This window comes from Stenella coeruleoalba (genome assembly GCF_951394435.1).
Source record: "Stenella coeruleoalba genome assembly, chromosome: 3".
NCBI lineage: Eukaryota > Metazoa > Chordata > Mammalia > Artiodactyla > Delphinidae > Stenella > Stenella coeruleoalba.
In genome coordinates, this window is record NC_137148.1 from 157585735 (window position 1) to 157608365 (window position 22631).

Below are 22631 nucleotides of genomic sequence, written 5' to 3' on the forward strand. Positions count from 1 at the left end.
TGGACACTGGCTCCAAACTGACACTGATTCTAGGAGACCCAAAACATCACTGTGGCTCACCTAGGGGCTTATGGAGGTCGTGATCAGTAGAGTTTTAGCTCAGGTTCATCTCAGTGAGATGGCCCCTGAACCCATCCTATGGTAATTTTTCCTAGTTCTGGAGTATATAATTGGAATAGACATACTCAGTAACTGGCAGAATCCCCACACTGGTTCCCTGACCTCTGGAATGAGAGAGATTCTGGTGGGAAAGACCAAGTAAAAGTCACTAGAACTGCTTCTACCTAGAAAAATAGTATACCAAAAGCAATTTTGCATTCCTGGAGGGATTATAGAGATTAGTACCACCTTCAAGGACTTGAAGGATGCATGGATAGTGAGTCCTACCCCATCTCCATTCAGCTCACCTATTTGTGCAGAAAAAAGATGGATCTTTCAGGACAGTGGATTATCTTAAACTTAACCAGGTGGTGACTATAATTGCAGTTGCTATTCCAGATGTAGTTTTACTGCTTGAGCAAATTAACACATCCTCTGGTACCTGGTCTGCAGCACCTGCTCTGGTAAATGCTTTTTTTCCATCCCTGTTAGTAAAGACCACCAGAAGCAGTTTCTATCAGCTGACAAGGCCAGCAATACACCTTCACTGTCCTACTTCAGGGGTATACCAACTTTTCAGCCCTATGTCATAATATAGTTCACAAAGATCTTGATGCCTTTCTCTTCCACAAGATAGCATGCTATTAATGCTGATTGGACTGAGTAAGAAGTAGCAACTACTCTAGACTCATAAGATATTTGCATGTCAGAGGATGGGAAATCTGACAAATTCAAGGGCCTTCTACTTCAGTGAAATTTTTAGAAGTCCAATGGTGTATGGCTCATTGGAGTATCTCTTCTATGGTGAAGGTTAAGTTGTTGCATCTGGCTCTTCCTACAACCAGAAAGGAGGCACAATGCTTCTTAGTGTTTTGGAAGCAACATATTCCTCATTTGGGTGTGTTACTCTGGCACATTTACCAAGTGACTCGAAAGCTGCCAGTTTTGAGTAGGGCCTAGAGCAAGAGAAGGCTCTGAAACAGGTCCAGATTGCCACAGAGCTGCTCTGTCACTTGGGCCATATGATCCAGTGGTATATGATGGGTCAGTGGCAGATAGGGGTGCTCTTTGGAGCCTTTTGCAGACCTCTATAGGGAATCACAGTGCTCACCCTTAGGATTTTGGAGCAAAGCCCTGCTATCCTCTGCAGATAACTACTTTCCTTTTGAGAAACAGTTCTTGGCCTGCTACTAGGCCTTAGTAGAGACTGAACACTTTGGACTTTTCAGCTTCCAGAACTGTAAGAAATAAATATTTGTTGCTTAAGCTACCCAGTCTGTGGCAGCCCAAGCTGACTGATAATACTCTGGAAATCTAATTCTCCTATGCCTCAGGGGTTGCTGGGTTTTGCTTGCTGAGGGTTGGAACTGACTTTTTGTGACTTTTCCAAATTATTTTTTCAAAGCGTGTATTCCTTGTTAAGTGTGGTCACTGAATTTCCGAAGAAGGAAAAAGTAAATAGGTCTTGTTTCTCTCAATTCCCTCCTGGCTGGGAAGCCACTTCAGCTCATGGTGGTAGAAAACTCTGTGCCAACCTCTCAGCAATCAGAAGCCCCAATCAGACTCACAGTCCCAGTTTTTGGAGGAAAGGTCTTTATTGCCCACCCTGGCTTCAACAGGCCATACTAAGAATACTTGTGGCTTTCCCACAGCTGCCAGTTATGGATTTGTGGGATGGGGGTTGGTAGCTGCTACTGCTTGAAAGCAGAAGTTGATTGAAATTTATTGGTCTCTCCATCAAACTCACTGCTGGATGCTGCAGATGTTCTCCTTGACCTAGAGTTCCAAAATAGTTGCTTCAGACAGTTCTGCCAGTTCCTTCATTTTGCTGGAGGGACAGATTCCTGCAGCTTCCTATTCCACCATCTTCCCTGCTGCCACTAACTATATGGCTTTCATGAATAGATGCTGCCCTTCATGTACCATTTCATTCTGGGGCAGATTTCATGGAGGTTTGCTGTTTTTCTGTATTTAGCAGTTTTCAAGGTAATGACTTTGTTCTTTATCCTCAAAAGATGTTCAGTTATTATTTTTAAAATCCTTTTGAATCCCTGGATTTAAAAATATTTGAGTTTCAATCCGTTGCAATTAGTATCTTATTGAACTTTAAACTTCCATCTTTGAGCATGTTGTGACATTTTTAATCCAATAATTTCGCAAGGAGTAATGTCTAGGATTGTAAACCTTAAATTATATAATATCATGGGTTCTTGGACAGTTCCTGTGACCATTTTTTACACTTTAAATATAACTATGTTGGGTGAATGGGCAGACAAATACCAGGTAAAGTCCACATTACAGAGCAGAAGCAAGGGGTGGCGCAGAACGTCAGAGTGACTGGAGCAGGTCTTGTCAGTGAGGTTGGCATCCAGAGGCTTTATTTGCAGCTGCCTCTTGGGAGGGAGTTAAGAGCCCTGGTTCCCTAATGCTCATTCAACAGCCATGCCATTCTTTAATCAGATCTTCACCACTTCCTCACATTCTGTGGTAAAATAAGGACTACATAGTGAATTTTTAGAAAACAAAGTTTATTTACATATATTAAAATTCTGGATTAGACACTTCCTACTTTTTGGTATTATGTATGTCAACCGAGAAAAGAGGCACAGCTAAAATAAAAGAATTTATTTGGTGTCTTAGAACCATCACCTCAGTTGTTTGTCAAGAATTGTGACTGGAAGATATAATTACAATTTACGTTTCATTGGGTTTCTAAGCACTTTGCATAGGATACTAGGAAATCTATTGTTGGAGTGTCCAGATTTTATCTTGGAAATGTGGCCATAGCAGTCATGTGGTCAGCCATCTGCCTTTGCCCAGTACAAGAGTAAAATTTGGTTCATGCTATATCAGCATAAGGTGGAGGTCAAATCCAAAATGCAGTCTGTTCTGTTCAGTTAAGCACACAGGTTCACACATGTCTCTTTAAATGAAACGAGGACGTGTTAGTAACGCAGACTTGATCGCAGTTTTCTGGAATCTACTTGGTGAAATAATTGGTCTGATTCTGTTTTCACTGGGGTTTGTGAGTAAGTAGTATTGTCTCAGTCTTTATATGTTGGAAAATGCCTTTATTTTACTGACACTCTGAATGATAATTTGGCTCTTCACAGTTGAGCCAAATTTAGCTCAACGTTTTGAAGATGTTTTTCCATTGTCCTCTTTGCGTATGTTATTGCTAAAGAGAATTTACTGTTTCTTTGTGGCTAATTTTTTTTTCCCCTATTTTAGATGTTTTTTTACTCCATTGTGTCTGTGTAGATATTTTAGAACAGCTTTCTAATTTACATACCACAAAATTCATTCATTTTATATGAACAATGATTTTTAATAAATATACAAAGTTGGACAAACATCACTATAGTTCAATTTTAGGACATTTCCATCACCCCCAAAAGTTGCCTCAAGCCCATTTGCTGTCACTCTCTGTTCTCACCCTAGTCCAGGTCACCACTAATCTATCTATTCTCTTTTCTCTATTGTATAGGGTATTATCTTATGGGACTCTGGACATTATATTCTGTTTTAGCAGATCTTTCTTTGACACATTGCCCCGGGGAGCAAGAAGCTGATTCTTCTTACTGCCATGTGGGGATGAGAGTCCAGATTCTTCTCTTGGCCCTAGTTTATGCCTTAGGATGGAAAAGGACACCTGTTGCTACTGACTGGGAGTGGAATTTCAGGTTTCCCCATAGGCCTCTGCTAATACCACCCTGATTGGGAGAATGAGGGCTGTCTTGTTACCCCGTCCTGGCCTATGTTGACCTGTAAGGTTTCCCTCATTACTGCTGGCTCCTCACATGGCCTTCTCTGACACTACCTCAGTTAGGAAGAAGTACCCCCTCAGTGCAGGTAGGAGAGGGTCCATGTCTAGGCTCCTCATATGGTGTTTGCTAATGAGGGTGGGAGTGGGCTGCACTTCTTTCTGGGGAGTTTGGCTGGAGTAGAGCTGTTATTGACTAAAAGTTCTCTGTCTTGTCAGCTTCCCCTTTTCTATAGGGTAGGGAGAGTAGGCTTTCTTTTATTTATTTATTTATTGTCTGTTTATCCAGGTTTCTGGCTTCTTCAGGACTCAGTTCAGAATATAGTAAATAAAAAGAGAACTCGCTTCCTCAGAGTTTCTGAAGTCCTGAGACCTACCAGCCTGACTTTTTCTCTCCACTCTCCATAATCTTATGTGTGTTTCATATATAATATCCAATATCCAGGGTTTTAAGCTGTATTTAGTGGGGAGAACAGGGAGAAGCGTATCTACTCTATCTAGTCCTCGAATTGGAAGGCCTTCAATAGATCTTGTCTTGTATCCAGCCAACTTTCTGAATTCGTTTATTAGTCCTAGTGGCTTCTGTGTGGATCTGTAGGATTTTCCACCTGCAGAATCATGTCTTCTGTGAATATTGTTTTACTTTTTTGCTTCTAATCTTGATGCCCTTTATTTCTATTTCTTACCTAATTGTACTATCTAGAATTTGTAATACAGTGTTGGCTGGAAGTGGTGAGTGCAGACATCCTTTACTTGTTCCCAGTATTAGGGGAGAAAGCATTCAGTCTTTTACTGTTAAGTTTGATGTTGCCTGTAGGTTTCTGATATCAGATTGAGGAAGTTCACTTCTATATCTGGTTCATTTAGTGTTTTTATTAAGAATGAATATTGGGTTTTATCAAAAGCATTTTCACCATCTATTGAGATGGTCATGTGGTTTTTGTCCTTGATTCTGTTAATACAGTGTAGTATCTTAATTGATTTTCAGATACTAAACATTTCAGATATTTTTGTTCTTGTGATAAGTCCCACTTGGTCATGGTACATAGTCCTTTTGGGTTTGGTTTGGTAACTTTGTTGGGGATTTTGTGTCTGTAGTCATGAGGTTTATTGGTCTGTAGTTCTCTTTCTTGTGATGTGTTTATCTAAATTTGGTTTGGGTAATACTGTCCCTCATCTGTAGTTTCTGGAGAAATTTGTGAAGGATTGGTATTATTTCTTCTTTAAATCTTAATAGATTTTACCACTTAATAGAATTTACCACTGATGCCAACTGGGCCTGAGTTTTTTATGTGAGTGGAATATAATTACCAATTCATTTCTTTACTTGAATAGGTATATTCAAATTTTCCTTTTCTTCTTGAGTCAGTTTAGTAGTTTGTGTTGTTCTAGGAATTTTAAAATGTTATCTAAATTGTCTAATGTTGTAGCATAAAGTTGCTTGTGGCTTCCTTTATAATCCTTTTCATTTATGTAAGGTCTGTATTAATGTTCTGCTTTCATTCCCAATTTTAGTAATTTTTTAAAAGATTATTTATTTATTTTGGCTGTGCTGGGTCTTAGTTGTGGCACGCAGGATCTTCATTGTGGCGTGTGGGATCTTTTAGTTGCGGCATGAGGGCTTCTTGTTGCCACATGTGAACTCTTAGTTGTGGCATGCATGTGGGATCTAGTCCTCCAACCAGGAGTCAAACCTGGGGCCTCTGCATTGGGAGCGTGGAGTCTTACCTACAGGACCACCAGGGAAGTCCTGATTTTAGTAATTTTTGTGTTCTTTCTTCTTGGTTGGTCCAACTGAACAGTTTGTCAATTTTGTTGATATTTTCTAATAATTAATTTTTGTTTAAAATGATTTTTCTTTTATATTTCTCTTTTCCATTTCATTGATTTCCTCCCCTCTTTAATTTGCTCTTCTATTTTCTTGTTTCTTAATGTGAAAGCTTATGTTTTTGATTTGAGATCTTCTTTTGTAATACAGGTTTTATGGTTATAAATTTCCCTCTAATTACTGCTTTAGCTGCATCCCATAAACTTTGGTATGCAGTATTTTTATTTTTATGTAGCTCAGACCATTTTCTAATTGTCCTCAGGATTCTTTCTTTAACCTATTGGTTATTTGGAAGTGGGTTAATTTCCAAATATTTGTGGTCTTCTGAAATTCTGTTCTGTTGATTTCTATTTCATTCCATCATGGTCAGGGAACAAAGATACTTTGCATTATCTAAATCTTTTTGAATTTATTGAGACCTGTTTTATGACTTAGCAAGGAGCTGGCAAATGACAGCGGACTAAATTCATCCCACCTCCTATTTTTACAAATGAAGTTTTATTGGGACACAGCCATGCCCATTCATTTGTGGTTGTTTTCCTGGTCTAATGGAAGAATTGAATATTTGTAACAGAGACGGTTGGTCCTCAAAGCCTAAAATATTTATTGTTTGGCCTTTTGTATAAAAAGTTTTCTGACCCATGGTCTAGCATAGCATCTATGTGGGAGAATGTTCCATTTATACTTGAGAAGAGTGTACATCCTAGTGTTGTCGGATGAAGCGTTATTTAGATACCAGTTAGATGGAATTGGTTGATAATGTTCAAGTGTTCTGTATCTTTGATGGTTTTTTCAGTCCATTTTGAGAGTAGGGCATTGAAGTCTCCAACTATTACTGTTGAATTGTCTATTTCTCCTTCAATTCTGTCAATGTTTTCATAATGTATTTTGTGATTCTATTGTTAGGTGTGTATATATTCATAATTATTGTTTCTTCATAATGAATTGACCCTTTTATCATTATAAAATGACTCTCTTCGTCTGTGTTAATTTTTAAAAATTTTTTATTTTGTCTAATAACAATAGTATAACTCTATACCTCCCTTAGGATCACTGTTTGTGTGGTGTATCTTTTCTCTTTTTACTTGCAGTCTATATCTTTGAATTTAAAATGTGTCACTTATGAACAACATATAGTCTAATCTTTTTTTTTAATCCAGAGTGACAACTTCTGCCTTTTGATTACAGTGTTATTCATTTACATTTATTCTAATTATTGGTATGGTTGGATTTACTTCTGTGACTTTGCTGTGTGTTTTCTATATGTCTGTAGCTTTTTTCTTTCTGTTTCTCCTTTACCACCTCTGTGTGTGCATTAGATTTTTTTCTAGTGTACTATTTAAATTATTTCATTAGTATTTTAAAAATTATTTTCTTAATTGTTAGATATTACAATGTACATCTTATGATCTATTTCAGATTAATGCCAATTTAATGTACTCCATTATAGCTTCATTCCCTCCCCACCTTTGTGCCATTGTCATACACAGTACATCTATATATATTTTAAACGCAATAAAACAGTACTATAATTATTACTTTGTACAGTCTTGTATATTTTAAAGAAATTAAGAGAAGAAAGAAAAATATAGAATATTTTATTCTAATCCAAAAACTGCTTTCAGTACACATCATTTCTACCTGTGGACCTGAGTTACAATCTGTTGTCACACTCCTAACCCCCTTTTATGCCATTATTTTTCATATATATTATATCTTTATATGTTATAAGCCTCAGTATAATTTAAAATTATTATTTTATGCAATTATCTTTTAAATCAGTTAGGAAAAGTAAACAAAATACTTATATTCTCTAATTACCTGCATGATCTCATTACCAGTGCTTTTTGTTTCTTTGTGTGGATTTGAGTTTCCTTCTGGGGGTGTCTTTTATTTTCAGCCCAAGGAACATCCTTTAGTCTTTTTTTCAGGAAACAGGCTTGCTAGCAGTGAAGTTTCTCAGCATTTATGTGTTTGGTAATGTATTTTCCCTGATAGTTTTGCTGGTGTAGAATTCTCTACTGGCAGTTTTATTTCTCTCAGAACTTGGCTTTTGTCATCCCATTACCTTCTGGTGCGCATTGTTTATGATAGAGGTCAACCGTTAATATTATTATGATTCCCTTATTCATGATAAATCATTTTTCTGTTGCTGCTTTCACAGTTTTCTCTCTGTCTTTGGCTTTCAGTGGTTTAACTAGGATGTATCTTACTATTGTTTTAATTTAAGAAATTCCATTTGGTTCTTTTTTATATAATTTCTCTCTCTGATTTGATAGTCTCTGATGAATCATTGTCACTATACTTTTCTTTACTCTTCTTAACATGGTTTTCTTTAACTCTTGAACATTTATAATTACTTCTTTGACATCTTCACCTCTTAAGTCCAGTATATGAGTGCTCTCAGAAATGGATTCTGTTGACTTTTTTTTCTACTCCTGTGTATGAGTCACATTTTTCTGTTTCCTTGCATATCTAATACTTCTTTGTAGAAAACTTGGCATTTTAAATAATACATTGTTGCAACTCTGGATTCTGATCTCCCTCCTTGCCACAGGATGGTGGTGTTTGTGGTTGTTTTTATTTGTTTACTCATTTTAGTAATTTGCCTGAACTAACTCTGTGGAGTGTGTTTCCACTGTCATGTGTAGCTTTTTTATTTTTGTTTTTTTTTTGTGTTTTAATTTTTAAGCATGGCTTGGTTCCTGGTGGTTGTCCCTGCATCAGCATGGCTTAGTGGTCAGCCATTGATTAGTCAGAGGTTATGTTTAAGTGCCTTGTGCTGACAAGGCTCTACCCTTTGCCATTGGATCTCTGTGTAGATTTGGAGAATACTTTCAATATTCAGATACTTTAGAAGTCTGCCCATTTTTTAAAATTTGTTTCTGATCTTAAACAGAAGACACTGACTTTTTCAACATGAGGCATACAGTTACATGTATTTTTTTTTATAGATACATACATGTATGCTTTTATAGATGTCCTTTATCAGATTGAAGAAATTTCCTTCTAGCTTGCTGGGGTTTTAACATGAATGAGTACTGAATTTCATCAGAATCTGTTTTTGCATCTTTTGTGATGATTATACAGTTTTCCTTTTGTTTTTCTACCAATGAAATAAGTTGCGGTGATTAATTTTCAAATGTTAAACCAACTTCAGTTTCCTGGGATTAATATCACTTAATCATGATATTATATTCTTTTTTTATATATTATTAGATTTGACTTAATATTTTCACGGAACTCTATCTGTGTTATTGAAGGATATTGTTATGTACGTATTTCCTTGTAATGTCCTCATCAGGTTTACGTATAGGAGTTATATTGGTCTTGTGAACTAAATGGGCAAAACATTCACTCTTGTTCTATACTTTGAAAGAGTTGGTATACAGTTATGATGATTTCCTCTCTATATATTTGGCAGAATTCATCAGTGAAGCCACTTGGACCACAGTTTTCTCTATGGCAAGATTTTAAATTACAGATTCAATTTCCTTGTGAGGCTATTCTTATTATTAAACTATTTCTTGCCTCAGTTTTGAAATTTTGGGTTTTTCAAGTGTTTTGTGTATTTCATGTAAGTTGTCCCATTTATAGGTATAGAGTTGAGTATAAAATTCCCCATAAACCTTTCAAAGGCTAAATGATCTGTGGTGATGCCCCTTTTTTTATTCCTGATATTGGTAATTTGCATTTTCTTTATTTTTTTCTTTATTATTTCTTGCTAGGTGTTTAATTTTTAAAATTACTTCAAAGAAGCAACTTCTGGCTTTGTTAATATTTTGTATTTTTTCTGTTTTCCATTTCATTGAGTTTAAAAAAATAAATTTATTTATTTATTTATTTTTGGCTGCATTGGGTCTTTGTTGCTGCACACGGGCTTTCTCTAGTTGCAGCGAATGGGAGCTACTCTTCATTGTGGTGTGTGGGCTTCTCATGGTGGTGGCTTGTCTTGTTGCGGAGCATGGGCTCTAGGTGCGTGGGCTTCAGTAGTTGTGGCACATGGGCTCAGTAGTTGTGGCTCATGGGCTCCAGAGCGCAGGCTCAGTAGTTGTGGCGCACGCAGGCATAGTTGCTCCACGGCATGTGGGATCTTCCCAGACCAGGGTTCAAACCCATGTCCCCTGCCTTGGCAGGCAGATTCTTAACCACTGTGCTACCAGGGAAGCCCCCATTTCATTGATTCCTACTTTTCCTTTCTTCTACTTACTCTGGGTATAATCTGTAACTTTTTGAGGTAGAGACTTAGATCACTGATTTTAAACCTTCCTAAGAAGTTTTCAAATATATACATTGAGAGATATGAATTTCCCTCTTATGACTGCTCTATTTGCATCCCCCTGTTTTTTTGTGTATCATGTTTTTAGTTTTATTCACTTCAAATATTTTCTAATTTCCTTTATTTTAAAATTGTGTTTAGTTTCCAAATATTTGAGGATTTTCTAGTTAACTTTTTGTTATTGATTTCTAGTTTCATTTCTTTGAGGACAAAGGATGTGCTCTATATAATTTCAATACTTGAAATTTATTAAGACTTATTATACTTTTTTTTTCTTACAGTGTTATTGAGATATAACTGCCCTACCATACTGTGTAAGTTTGATGTCCAGTATAATGATTTGACTTACATACATTATGAAATGATTACCACAGTAAGTTTAGTGAACATCCATTGTCTCTGATAGATACAAAATAGAACAGAAATTTTTTTTTTCCCTTGGGATAAGAACTTACAGGATTTACTCTCTTCAACTTTCATGTATAACATACATCAGTGTTAATTAAATTAATCATGTTGTATACATTACATCCCTAGTACTTAATCTTATTATTGGAAGTTTGTACCTTTTGACTACCTTCATCCAGTTTCCCCTTCCCCCAGTCTCCACCTCCAGTAACCACAAAACTGATCTCCTTTTTTATTAGTTTGTTTCTTTGTTTTTTTTCTTTTTAAAGATTTTTATTTATTTTAATTGAAGTATAATTGATTTACAATGTTTCAGGTGTATAGCAAAGTGATTCAGTTATACATATATATGTGTATGTATATTCTTTTTCAGATTCTTTTCCATTACAGATTATTACAAGATACTGAATATAGTTCCCTGTGCTATACAGTAGGTCCTTGTTGGTTATCTGTTTTATATATGGTAGTGTGTATCTTTTAATCCCAAATTCCTAATCTTTCCGCTCCACCTTCCCCTTAGGTAACCATAAATTTGTTCTCTTTTGTCTGTGATGCTGTTTCTGTTTTGTAAATAAGTTCATCTGTATCATTTTTTGAAGTGTAATTTACCTACAGCACTATATTAGTTCCAGGTGCACAACATAAGTGTTTTGAAATTTCTGTACATTACAAAACAATCACCATGATAAGTCTAGTTACTGTCTGTCACCATTCAAAGATATTACATTGTTATTGACTATATTCCCCATGCTGAATTCATCCCTTTGACTCATTTATTTTGTGCCTGGAACTTTGTACCTCTTAATCTTTCTCACCTGTTTACTCATCCTCCTCTCCCTTCTGGCAACCACCTGCTTGTTCTCTGTATCTTTGACTCTGTTTCTGATTTGTTATGTTTGTTCATTTGTTTTGTTTTAGATTCCACATATAAGTGAAATCATACAGTATTTGTCTTTCTCTGACTTATTTCACATTGCATAGTACCCTTCAAGTCCATCCATGTTGTTGCAAATGGCAAGATTTCAATCTTTTTTTATGGTTTCCATTCTATATATATACCACATATTTATGCATTCATCTGTCAATGGGCACTTAGGTTGCTTCTGTAATTTGGCTATTGTGATTAATGCTTCATTGAAAATAGAGGTGCATATATCTTTTTGAATTAGTGGTTTTGTTTTCCTCAGAAAAATACCCAGGAGTGGAATTGCTGGAACGCATGGTAGTTCTAGTTTTAATTTTTTGAGGAATTTCCATAATGTTTTCCATAGTTTTCTGTAGCTGTACCAATTTACATTCCTGCCAACAGTGTTCCAGAGTTCCCCTTTATCCATTTCTTTGCCAGCATTTCTTATTTGTTGTCTTTTTAATAACAGCCAACTGACAGATGTGAAGTGATATCTCATTGTAATTTTGATTTGCATTTCCCTGATAATTAGTGATATTGAGCATCTTTTCATGTGTACGTTGGCCATCTGTATGTCTTCTTTGGAAAAAATGCCTGTTCAGGTCCTCTGCCCATTTTTTTAATTGGGTTTAGTTTTTTTGATGTTGAGTTGTATGAGGTCTTTGTATATTTTAGATAGTAACCCCGTACATGTATATTGTTTGCAAGTGTCTTATTTTTCTTATGTTTCCCTTGCCTGCGGAGACATATCCAAAAAATATTGCTAAGACTGATGTCAAAGGATGTACTGCCTATGTTTTCTTATAGGAGTTTTATGGTTTCAGATCTTAAATTTAACTCTTTAATCCATTTTGTGTCTATTTTTGTGTATGGTGTGAGAAAGTAGTCCAGTTTGATTCTTTTGCATGTAGCTGTCCAGTTTTCCCAACATTATTTATTGAAGAGGCTGTCTTTTCTGGGTTGTATATTCTTGCCTTCTTTATTGTAGATTAATGGACCATATAAGTGTGACTTCATTTCTGGGCTATCTGTTCTGTTCCATTGATCTTTGTGTCTGTTTTTGTGCCAATACCTTACTTTTTTGATTACTGTAGCTTTGTAGTATAGTTTGAAATCAGAGCATGATACCTCCCACTTTGTTCTTCTTTCTCAGGATTGCTTTAGCTATTTCTGCATCTTTTGTGTTTCCATACAAATTTTAGGATTTTTTTTCTAGTTTTGTGAAAAATGCCATTGGTATTTTGATAAGAATTGCTTTGAATCTGTAGATTGCCTTGGATAGTATGGTCATTTTAATAATATTAATTCTTCCAATCCATAAGCATGGTATCTTTCCATTTGTTTTTGTCACCTTTGATTTCTTTCATCAGTGTCTTATAGTTTTCCAAATATAGGTCTTTAACTGCCTTAGTTAGATTTATTCCTAGGTATTTCATTCTTTTTGATGTAATTGTTAATGGGATTATTTTTTAATTTCTCTGATAGTTTGTTATTAGTGTATAGAAATGCAACATTTCTATACACTAATAACAAACTATCAGAGAAATTAAAAAATAATCCCATTAACAATTATGCAATGTATCCTGAAATTTTACTGAATTCATTGATGAGTTCTAGTAGTTTTTTGGTGGCATCTTTTGGATTTTCTACATATAGTATCGTGACATTTACAAACAGTGGCAGTTTTAATTTTTCCTTTCCAATCTGGATTCCTTTTATTTCTCTTTCTTGTCTAATTGCTATGAGTTGGACTTCCAATACTATGTTGCATAAAAGTGGTAAGAGTGGGCATTTTTGTCTTATTCCTGATTTTAAAGAAAATGCTTTCAGCTTTTCACTGTTGAGTATGATGTTGGCTGTAGGTTTGTCATATGTGGTGTTTATTATGTTGAGGTATGTTCCCTCTAGACCCAATGTTGAACATTTTTATCATAAATCGATGTTGAATTTTATCAGAAGCTTTTTCTGCATCTTTTGAGATCATATAATTCTTATTCTTCAGTTTGTTAATGTGGTGTATCACATTGATTGCTATGCAGATATTGAGCCATTCTTGCATCCCTGGGATAGATCCCACCTGATCATGGTGTGTGGTCCTTTTAATGTATTGTTGAATTTGCTTTGCAGATATTTTGTGGAGGATTTTTGCTTCTATGTTCATCAGTGATGTTTGCCTGTAATTTTCTTTTTTTGTAGTGTCTGTCTGGTTTGGTATCAAGGTGATGCTGGCCTTGTAGAATGAGTTGGGAAGCATTCTTTCCTGTTTAATTTTTTGGAATACTTTGAGAAGGATAGGCATTAGTTCCTTTTTAAATGTTTTGTGGAATTCACCTGTGAAGCCCACTGGTCCTGGAATTTTGTTTGTTGGGAGTTTTTAAATTAATAATTATAATTAGTCTGTTCGTATTTCTTCCTGACTCAATCTTGGAAGATTGTACATTTCTAGGAATTTATCCATTTCTTCTAGATTGTCCGTCTTATTGGCATGTAATTGTTTGTAGTAATCTCTTACAGTCCTCTGTATTTCTGAGGTTTCATTTGTAACTTCCTTTTCATTTCTGATTTTGTGTATTTGGATCCTCTCTCTTTTTTAACTTGATGAGTCTGGCTAAAGATTTATCTTTTCAAAGAACCAGCTCTAAGTTTCATTGATCTTTTCTATTGTTTTTTTAGTCTCTATTTCATTAATTTCCACTCTGATCTTTATGACTTCTTTCCTTCTAACTTTGGGTTTTGTTTGTTTTTCATTTTCTACTTCCTTCAGGTGTAAGGTTAGGTTGTTTATTTGAGATTTTTCTTGTTTCCTGAGGTAGGCATATATCACTATAAATTTCTTTCTTAGCACTGCTTTTGCTGTGTCTTACAGATTTTGGATTGTATGTTTCCATTTTCTTTTGTCTCCAAGTATTTTTTTATTTCCTCTTTGATTTCTTCTGTGACCCCATTGGGTTTTACTAGCATATTGTTTAGCCTCCATGTGTTTGTGTTTTTTGCAGTTTTTTTCTTATAGTTGATTTCTTGTCTCATAGTACTGTGATATGAGACTAGAGTTATCTTAAACTGTCCTCATTTTTAAAAATTTCTCTTTCTTTTTTCTGTTCAACTTGGGTGATTTCAACTACTCTGTCTTCCAGATCACCTGTCTGTTCCTCTGTATCATCAAGGAATCTATTGATTCCTTCTAGTGTATTTTTTAGTTTCAGTTACTATTTGGTTCTTCTTCGTATTTTCTATCTCTTCTTAAACTTCTCACTGTGGCCATTCATTCTTTCCCTGAGTTTGTTGAGCTTCTTTATGATCATTACCTTGAACTCTACTGGGTACGTTGCTTATCTCCACTTCACTTAGTTCTCCTGGGATTTTATCTTTTCCTTCGTTTGGAACATGCTCCTTTGTCACCTCCTTTTGTTTACCTAATTTTCTGTGTTTATTTCTATGAATTAGGTAGGTTGGTTATGTTTTTGATCTTGGAGAAGTAGGCTTGTGTAGGAGACATCCTATGGTGCCCAGCAGCACCAGAGGTATATGATCTAGGGATGCCCCTGTGGGCATGTTGGTAGGCAGGGCTGTCCCTGTCCCAGTTGGCTACCAGGCCTTGCCTAATGCAGAGGCTGTTGGCCACTGGTGGGCAAGGCTAGGTCCCAGAGCGGCCAACTGAGTGGCCCTGGGGTTTCCTGAGGCTTATCTCAGCCTGCTGGTGGGTGGTGCCTGGTCCCAGTGCAGTTGAGTTTGGGGCCTGGGGGGCCTTGGACTGCTGTCTGCAGGTGCTGACAAGTCCCAGTACTGGTACCAGCTTGCTAGTATGTGGAGCAAGGGCCTTGAAACTCCTGGGGCTGGTGCCAGCCTGCTTGTGGGCAGAGCTGTGTCCCAGTATGGTCGGCTATAGGGCCTGAGGTCCTGGGGCTGGCTCCAGTCCATTGGTGGGTGGTGCCAGGTCCTTGTGTGGCTGACTACAGGGCAGTGGGTCCAGGACTGGTCTCAGCCTGCTGGTAGTCAGGGTCATTTCCTCATGTAACTGGCTTGTCAGTCCTGGGAGGTCCCAGGACTGTGGCCAACCTGCTGGTGGGTGGGACCATGTCCTGGTGCAGATAGTCTAGACACCAAAATGGCCCTTGCCAGCACCAGTGTCCTCGTGGTAGAACCTAAATGGCCCCCATAAATGGCTGCCACCAGCATCTGTGTCCCCAGGGGGAGTTCTGGTGGCCTCCTCCCTCTCTGGCAGCCTTCTCCAGGTTCAACAAGTGGGACTGACCTAGGCTTCTTTCAGATTACTCCCTCTGTGGTGGGTCTAAGAGCATGTGAGATTTTGCTTGTGGTTTTTTTTTGTTTGTTTGTTTTTTTTGCAGTACGCGGACCCCTCACTGTTGTGGCCTCTCCCGTTGTGGAGCACAGGCCCCGGACACGCAGGCTCAGCGGCCATGTCTCACGGGCCCAGGCGCTCCGCGGCATGTGGGATCTTCCTGGACTGGGGCACGAACCCGCGTCCCCTGCATTGGCAGGCGGACACTCAACCCCTGCGCCACCAGGGAAGCCTGCTTGTGTTGTTTAAGAGCAGAGTTTCTGTTTTCTACAGCCCTCTAGCTCTGTCTTATGTAAGTCCCACTGGCCTTCAAAGTCAGATGTTATGGGGGCTTATCTTCTGTGTAATACTGGGCTGGGGAGCCCAGTGTGAGGCTTGGACCCATCACTCCTTGGGGAGAACCTCTGCAATTGTGATTGTCCTCCCTTTTGTATGTCACCTACCTGGGGATGTGGGTCTTAACTATACTGTGTCTCTGCCCCTTCTACCCATCTCGTTGTAGTTCCTTCTTGATAACTTCAGTTGTGGAAAATTTTTTCTTTCTAGTCTTTGGGTCCTTCTCATCGTTAGTTCCTCTGTAAGTAGTTGTAAGTTTGGTATACCTGTGGGAGGAGGCGAGCTCCAGGTGTTTCTTCTCTGCCATGTTGACCACTCTGTTATATATAATCTTTTTGTTATTATTGTTTATATTCTGAATATACTTAACAGAGTGCATTCAGCATTTGGATGATGTTTCTGTAAATATCAGTCAGGTTTGAGATGGTTGAATAGTGTTGTTCAAAATGTCTATATTCTTATTAATTACTTTTGTCTTCTTGCTGTATCAGTTGTGGAGAGCAGTTTGTTAAAATCTACAACTACAGGTATGTTGTCTATTTCTTCTTTTAGTTTTGCCAGTTTTTGCTTAATGAATTTTGAAGTTCTGTTATTAGATGCACGCATATTTACTATCATTAAGTCTCTCTTTTGGATTGATCCTCTTATTATTATGCATTGTCCCTCTTTTTCCCCAGTAACACTCCTTGTCTTAAAGTTTACTTTTGGCATGATTCTTTTTACTTTACTTTTCCAATCCCTTTACTTTCAGTGTATCTGTATCTTTATATTTCACATTGCTTCTCGTCGACAAGATATAACTGTGTCTTGTTATAGACTGACCATCTGCCTTTAAAGGCTGACAATCTGCCTTTTAATTAGAGAATTTAGTCCACTTACATTTAGTATGATTACTAATATGGTTGTGATAATTCCACCATCTTGTTATTTGTTTTCTGTTTATTCCATTTGATCTTTGTTCCTTTGCTTTTCCTTTCCTGCTTCCACTGTTTTCCTCTCTTATTGTCTTTTTAGATATATCTCTGGATATTATTAGTGGTTAATTTAGAGTTGTCCAATATGGTAGCCACTAGCCACATTAAAATTAAGTTTAGGGCTTCCCTGGTGGCTCAGTGGTTGAGAGTCCGCCTGCCGATGCAGGGGACACAGGTTTGTGCCCCGGTCTGGGAAGATCCCACATGCCGCGGAGCGGCTGGGCCCGTAAGCCATGGCTGCTGAGTCTGTGCGTCCGGACCCTGTGCTCTGCAATGGGAGAGGCCACAACAGTGAGAGGCCCACGTACTGCAAAAAAAAAAAAAAAAAAAAAAAAAAAAGTTTAAAATTCAATTCATCATTGCATTAGCTGCATTTCAGGTGCCCAGTAGCCACATGTCCCCATTACTGGATTAGGCAATACAGATTACTGAAGAAAGTTCTATTTGACAGCTCTCTAGAGATTATGATCAGGATTTATTTTGGTCAAAATTACACCAGGTCAAGTGTGAAAAGAGCAATATTCTAGTCACAAGATGTGTGTTTTTGTTGTGTGTCTACTTCTGGTTAGTTTTGTATCTGTAGGCAAATGTCCCACTGCTCTTAGCCTCAGTTTTCTTTTCTAAAATGTGGGGATAATAATGCCTGCTTTATGGAGTGCTTGTGGAAAAGAAAACTATAAAATGGTAACATTCTTTATAAAAGTCAAAACAGTTTTCAAAAAAAAAAATTAACTCATTGACTACTTTCTGTGTTGTGTTTGCTTTTTTAGGCTGCTGACAGAACTGGAGTCTCCTTCTTGGTGGCCCTTTAGCTTCAAGCTTTGGAAGATGCCATCAGAAACAAAGCCCAAGTGGGACGCCTCAATGGCTAGTTCCAAAGCTTTTGGAAAAGAAGGGATAGTGATCAAAATTCCTGCTGTTATTTCCCAAAAAACAGAATCTCATGTTAAACCAGGAAGGCTCACCGTCTTTGTTTCTGGGTTGGAAATCCACAACTCAGATTCTTTGCTCATGCACAGATTTGAAAGAGAAGAAGTAGATGACATCAAGGTTCATACACCTTATGAAATTAGCATCCGCCAGCGGTTCATTGGGAAGCCAGATATAGCTTATCGTTTGATATCTGCCAAGATGCCAGAGGTTATCCCCATTTTGGAAGTGCAGTTCAGCAAGAAGATCGAGTTTTTAGAAGATGCCTTGATGCTCAGAAGCACTAGAACCTCTCCCCTAGCAGAGAAGGGCTACTCAGTCTGGCATGCAGGTGAGTGATCATCAAAACAATCCGTGCGCAAGACCTCTAAAGTCACAGTCAAACTCAACACACCCATGGTGCGTTGCTGTGATGCATCACATAGAGCAACTGCCAGTTTCAGCTCACTAGTGACTGCCTATTTGTTTGTAAATAAAAATAATTTCAGACCATTTTCCTTAGTACTTGCCACCTGAATCTCAAATCACTCAGGTTTATCATGTACTTGAGAGCTGTGCCTTTTCAAATAGGTCAGAAATGGTTTTGGTGATGCTTTCAGAACAAAGGAAAGCTCCAAGTTAGATGTTTTCACCTCTTTCCTCTGTTTGATTTGAGAACCAACACTTTAGGGCCTTAACTAGCATCATCCCCACCTGCTCTGGTGTGTCTCCAGTCCCTTCCCCTGACCCAGCATCACACTCGGTTTTCTTGGCACTTAATTGAGGTATTCCCAGCCCACCTTCCAGATGGGCATTTGGATATCAGAATTTTTGAAAATTACGCAGCGTAGTTTCTGTGTGTTTTTTTTTTTTTTAGCATCCCAGAAGTATTGTGAAACCCTTGCTTTTCTTGGCATTATGGCTGCAGTATCCTCTTTTAGGTCTCTGTGGGGCATAGAGGGTATAGCTGAGTTTGGCCTGAGGTTCTAGTGTGGGTGGCAGGACATGTGGATATGTCCCCAGGTCCCAGCCTCCTCCCTAGCATAGAATAACTTGGTGGTATCTGACTTCTCGGTTTTGCCATTCTGACTGATGTCAAGTGGTATCTCAAAGGTATTTTTATTTTTTTGATTGATTGTGAGGTGGAGCATCTGACGCCTTTTAGTTGCTTTTTGGTCCCACAGATTTTGCTCTGTGGGTTGCTTGTTCTGGTTTTTTTTTTTTTTTTTTCCCCTACTGGGCTTTTTTTTTTCCCTCTCTGATTTGCAGTAGTTCATTATTCATTCTAGATATTCATCCCTTGTTGACTTTAGAAGCTACCAATACTTCTCCTAGATTGTCAGCTTCCATTACAGAAATCTTTAATTTGCTATGGTCAGATTTACCATTTTTCCCCTTAAGTTTATTTTTGAGCCCTGCTTAAGGAATCCCAAAGTCATAAAATATTCTAATACTAGCATTATAGGTGACATTTCTTCTATGTTATAGTGATTTTTCTAACAAGTAATAGTCTTTTCTTATTAACTTCGATTGCTAGAGTTTGTTTAAAGTAAGAGATATGGGCTTCCCTGGTGGCGCAGTGGTTGAGAGTCCGCCTGCCAATGCAGGGGACATGGGTTCGTGCCCCAGTCTGGGAAGATCCCACATGCCGCGGAGCGCCTGGGCCCGTGCGTCCGGAGCCTGTGCTCTGCAGCGGGAGAGGCCACAACAGTGAGAGGCCCGCCTACCGCAAAGAAAAACCAAAAACAAAAAATAAAGTAAGAGATATGTTTGTTACTATTCCAGTTCCTTTTCTTTTTTCCTCTTAAGTGATTGATTTCAATTCCAATATGTAATCTGTTTCCCTAACATATGAATATTTTGATGTTATTCTAGATGACTTCAAGTTTCAAAAAGAAATTGCTTGATAATAGATCTGGTCCCATAGGTATCAAAATGTTGGAAATGTTAATGTAAAAACTTAATTTAGAAACTTACTTTCTTAATTTAGAAACTTACATTTCCAGATTTTTCTTTGGCCCCTCATTCAAGGCAGGGCTCAGAAGCTGGCCCATAAAAGGGCCAAGAATGTACACTGTACCAGCCAACATAAGATCCTGACCAGAAGGGCCCTTCAGGAAAGGCCATTTGCAAGCTCAGCTGGGTAGCCTCTCTGATACCCCAAATCTCTGAGTCCCCCTCACTGCTGTTTTCCTCTGGGAGGAGCCTCAGCAGTGAGAGGAGGGAGGAGGCCCTGGCTGGTGGGACCAGATGCAGAGCACCGTGGGCTGTTGGTTCTGACAGTGCTGTTGGAGAATCCCTCTGTGCCAGGCATGGTGCCAGGTACCTACAGTCCTGAAAACAATCCTCCTCCTTATGGAGCTCTACCATATTCGTGGGTTTTATGTTAGGCATGGTGGTTTCAGAGAGAGAACACGACACAGAATGTTACAAATGAGATGGCAGATGCGAGCATGTCATGTGTGTCACAGAAAGTCACACTGTACAAGTGAGAAGGGTGCAAGCTTGCTGTGCCTTGCTGTCAGGGAGGGTGGGTCCCGAGGAAGATGGGATGGTAAGCTCTGACTCCAAGCATACAGGTGGCAGATGGGCCTAGAGAGGAGGGAGTGAGTGTCAGGGCCTCTGCAGCCATAATCAGACTGCAGGAAGCTGAGTGAGTGCAAATTCTGCAGGGCCACCCATCAGCAAGGGGAATATGAACCTCTTGTGCGCAAGCTGAGGCTGCTGACCAGAGGCTGAACGTCTTTCTCCTCAAGGAAGCTGCAGATATACTTTTAAGGTTTTTCAGCTGATTGAACCAGGCCCACCAGATTGTCTAGGACAGGCTCCCTTCACTAAAGTCAACTGACTGAGAGCCTTCACCACGTCTACAAATACCTTCCCAGTAACACCTAGATTAGGGTTGGATTGAATAACTGGGGACTATGGCCTCACCCATCACAGTAACGGATTATATATGTATGGAATGAGCTGAGCCACATCCACGGTGACAGATGGGTTTTCATCTCAGTGCTAACTTTAGCCTGTGGGTAGGATCCCTACAGTGTGTCTGAGTCTGGACTGAGCATGAAGTGCCATCCTCCCCTGGTGAAGCCTCCCTGCGTAGGCGAGGCAGGTGTACCTTACAGCTGTGGATTTGGAGAGGTACAGGTGACAAGGAGTTATGTTTGCAAGAAGCCGGCATGCTGAGTTCAGTAAGCAAGATGGTATCTCATTTGCTTGGAACTTCACAGTAATCCTGCACAAGCCCAGCAATGAGAACTTACTTCTCATTGTTACCTCTCTTGTTGTTGCATCTGTCAGCACCTCTGTTTTTACTGTTCTGCACTGGAAACTACAGAAACAGTGGAGGTAGAAACCATGACTTTGACCTCTCAGTAACAATTTCTCTCCTCGATGAGCTATTTTGGTAAATTGTGTGTGGCCAGAAGGTGGCGGTCTAGTAACAGGGGACCAGTGTCCTAGAAGAACTTTCCAGAGACCTCTGTAGTAATGTATAGAGTAGACAGGTTGAGGGCCTGGGGTGGCCAGGCCAGGACTGGGGGAGGAAGAGAGTCTCCTGGGCTTCAAGGGCTGGAAATGATACAGGTGGGCAGATCCCACCTTAAGGAAGAGCAGTTGCAAATTGCTGTTTTTCTGCATAGTATCTTTAAAATAATCTTTTAAATTTTAGAATAGTTTCAGACTTGAGAAAAAGTTGTGAGGATAGTACAGAGAGTTCCCATGTCTCCCACACCCAGTTTTCCCTATTCTTGTCATCTTACATTAGTATCGTTCATTGTCACAACTAATGAGCCTGTACTGATACACCTTTATTCACTAAAGTCCATATTTTATTCAGATTTCCTTATGTTTTACTGTTCTAGAATCCCATCCAGGATCCCACATGATATTTCGGCATTTCATCTCCTTGGACTCTTCTTGACTGTTACAGTTTCTCAGACTCTCTTTGCTTTGATGATCTTGATGGTCTTTAGGAGTGGTGGTCAGGTTTTTGTAGACTCCCCTAGTTGGACTTTGTGTCATGTTGTCTCATGATCCACTGGGGTGATGGGTTTTGGGAGGAAGCCCACAAAGCTCTTATCATATAAGAGCAAGGTCCGTGCATAGCATTTTTAAAGAGTTTTTTTGGTACTGATTTTTGTTTTCACTGTTTGCGAACTGTCGCCTTCTGAGAGGGGCCTTCTCTGACCACCTAATTTAAGAGGACTAGTTTCCCATTCACTGATCCTATAGAAATCTTGCTTAGCACTTGCCCTCTGGTGCTGGTACCCTCTGGTTTGCTTTTCAACTTCCCACACTGGGATGTGTGCTCCAGAATCAGACACAAGTCTGTCTTTTCTCGCCCCATCTCCAGCACCCAGGACAGGCCCAGGTAACCAGAAGGCAGGCGCATCTCTGTGTAATGATAAATAAACTTCTGAGGCATTGAAGTCTCTGCATAGGGTCATTAATTTAAGATCATCTTTTGTAATAGTAAAGTTCTGACCCTGGGACACAGCACCATGCTGACCACCAACAGACTTCATGTGGTCACTAGATATGGGTATCAGGTTGACCACCAACAGACCCCTCCATGTGGTCACTAAGACACAAGCACTGCACTGACTTCAGACAAGCCCCATGTTATTAGTTTATTAGGACATGGTGACCCCCTGACTATCGACAGACCCCCAGAGAGCTGCTTGGCCCTCACCCACTTGATCCCTTCCAAGGACCCATGAGTCAGTTGAGACTGCTGTCTCTCTCCATTTCAGTTTTCTCTCTGTTACACTTCCTGTTGTATTGAGGACATGGGGCGTTTTGTGTTTTTTTTCTGAAAGGGCTT

The 22631-nt window shown here is 38.9% G+C and overlaps 1 protein-coding gene across 8 annotated transcripts in view; it reads left to right on the plus strand.

Annotated features, from left to right (window-relative positions):
• SNAP47 (synaptosome associated protein 47) overlaps positions 1-22631 on the plus strand; it is a 66373-nt gene that overhangs the window by 16991 nt on the left and 26751 nt on the right. For all 8 annotated transcript variants that reach the window (XR_013827461.1, XM_079915813.1, XM_079915818.1 and 5 more), the window contains one exon: positions 17665-18155. Coding sequence is in view for 7 of the 8 variants with exons in the window: in XM_079915813.1 (XP_079771939.1) it covers positions 17665-18155 (491 nt within the window). In the remaining variant the exon portion in view is untranslated. The remainder of the gene's footprint in view (positions 1-17664; positions 18156-22631) is intronic.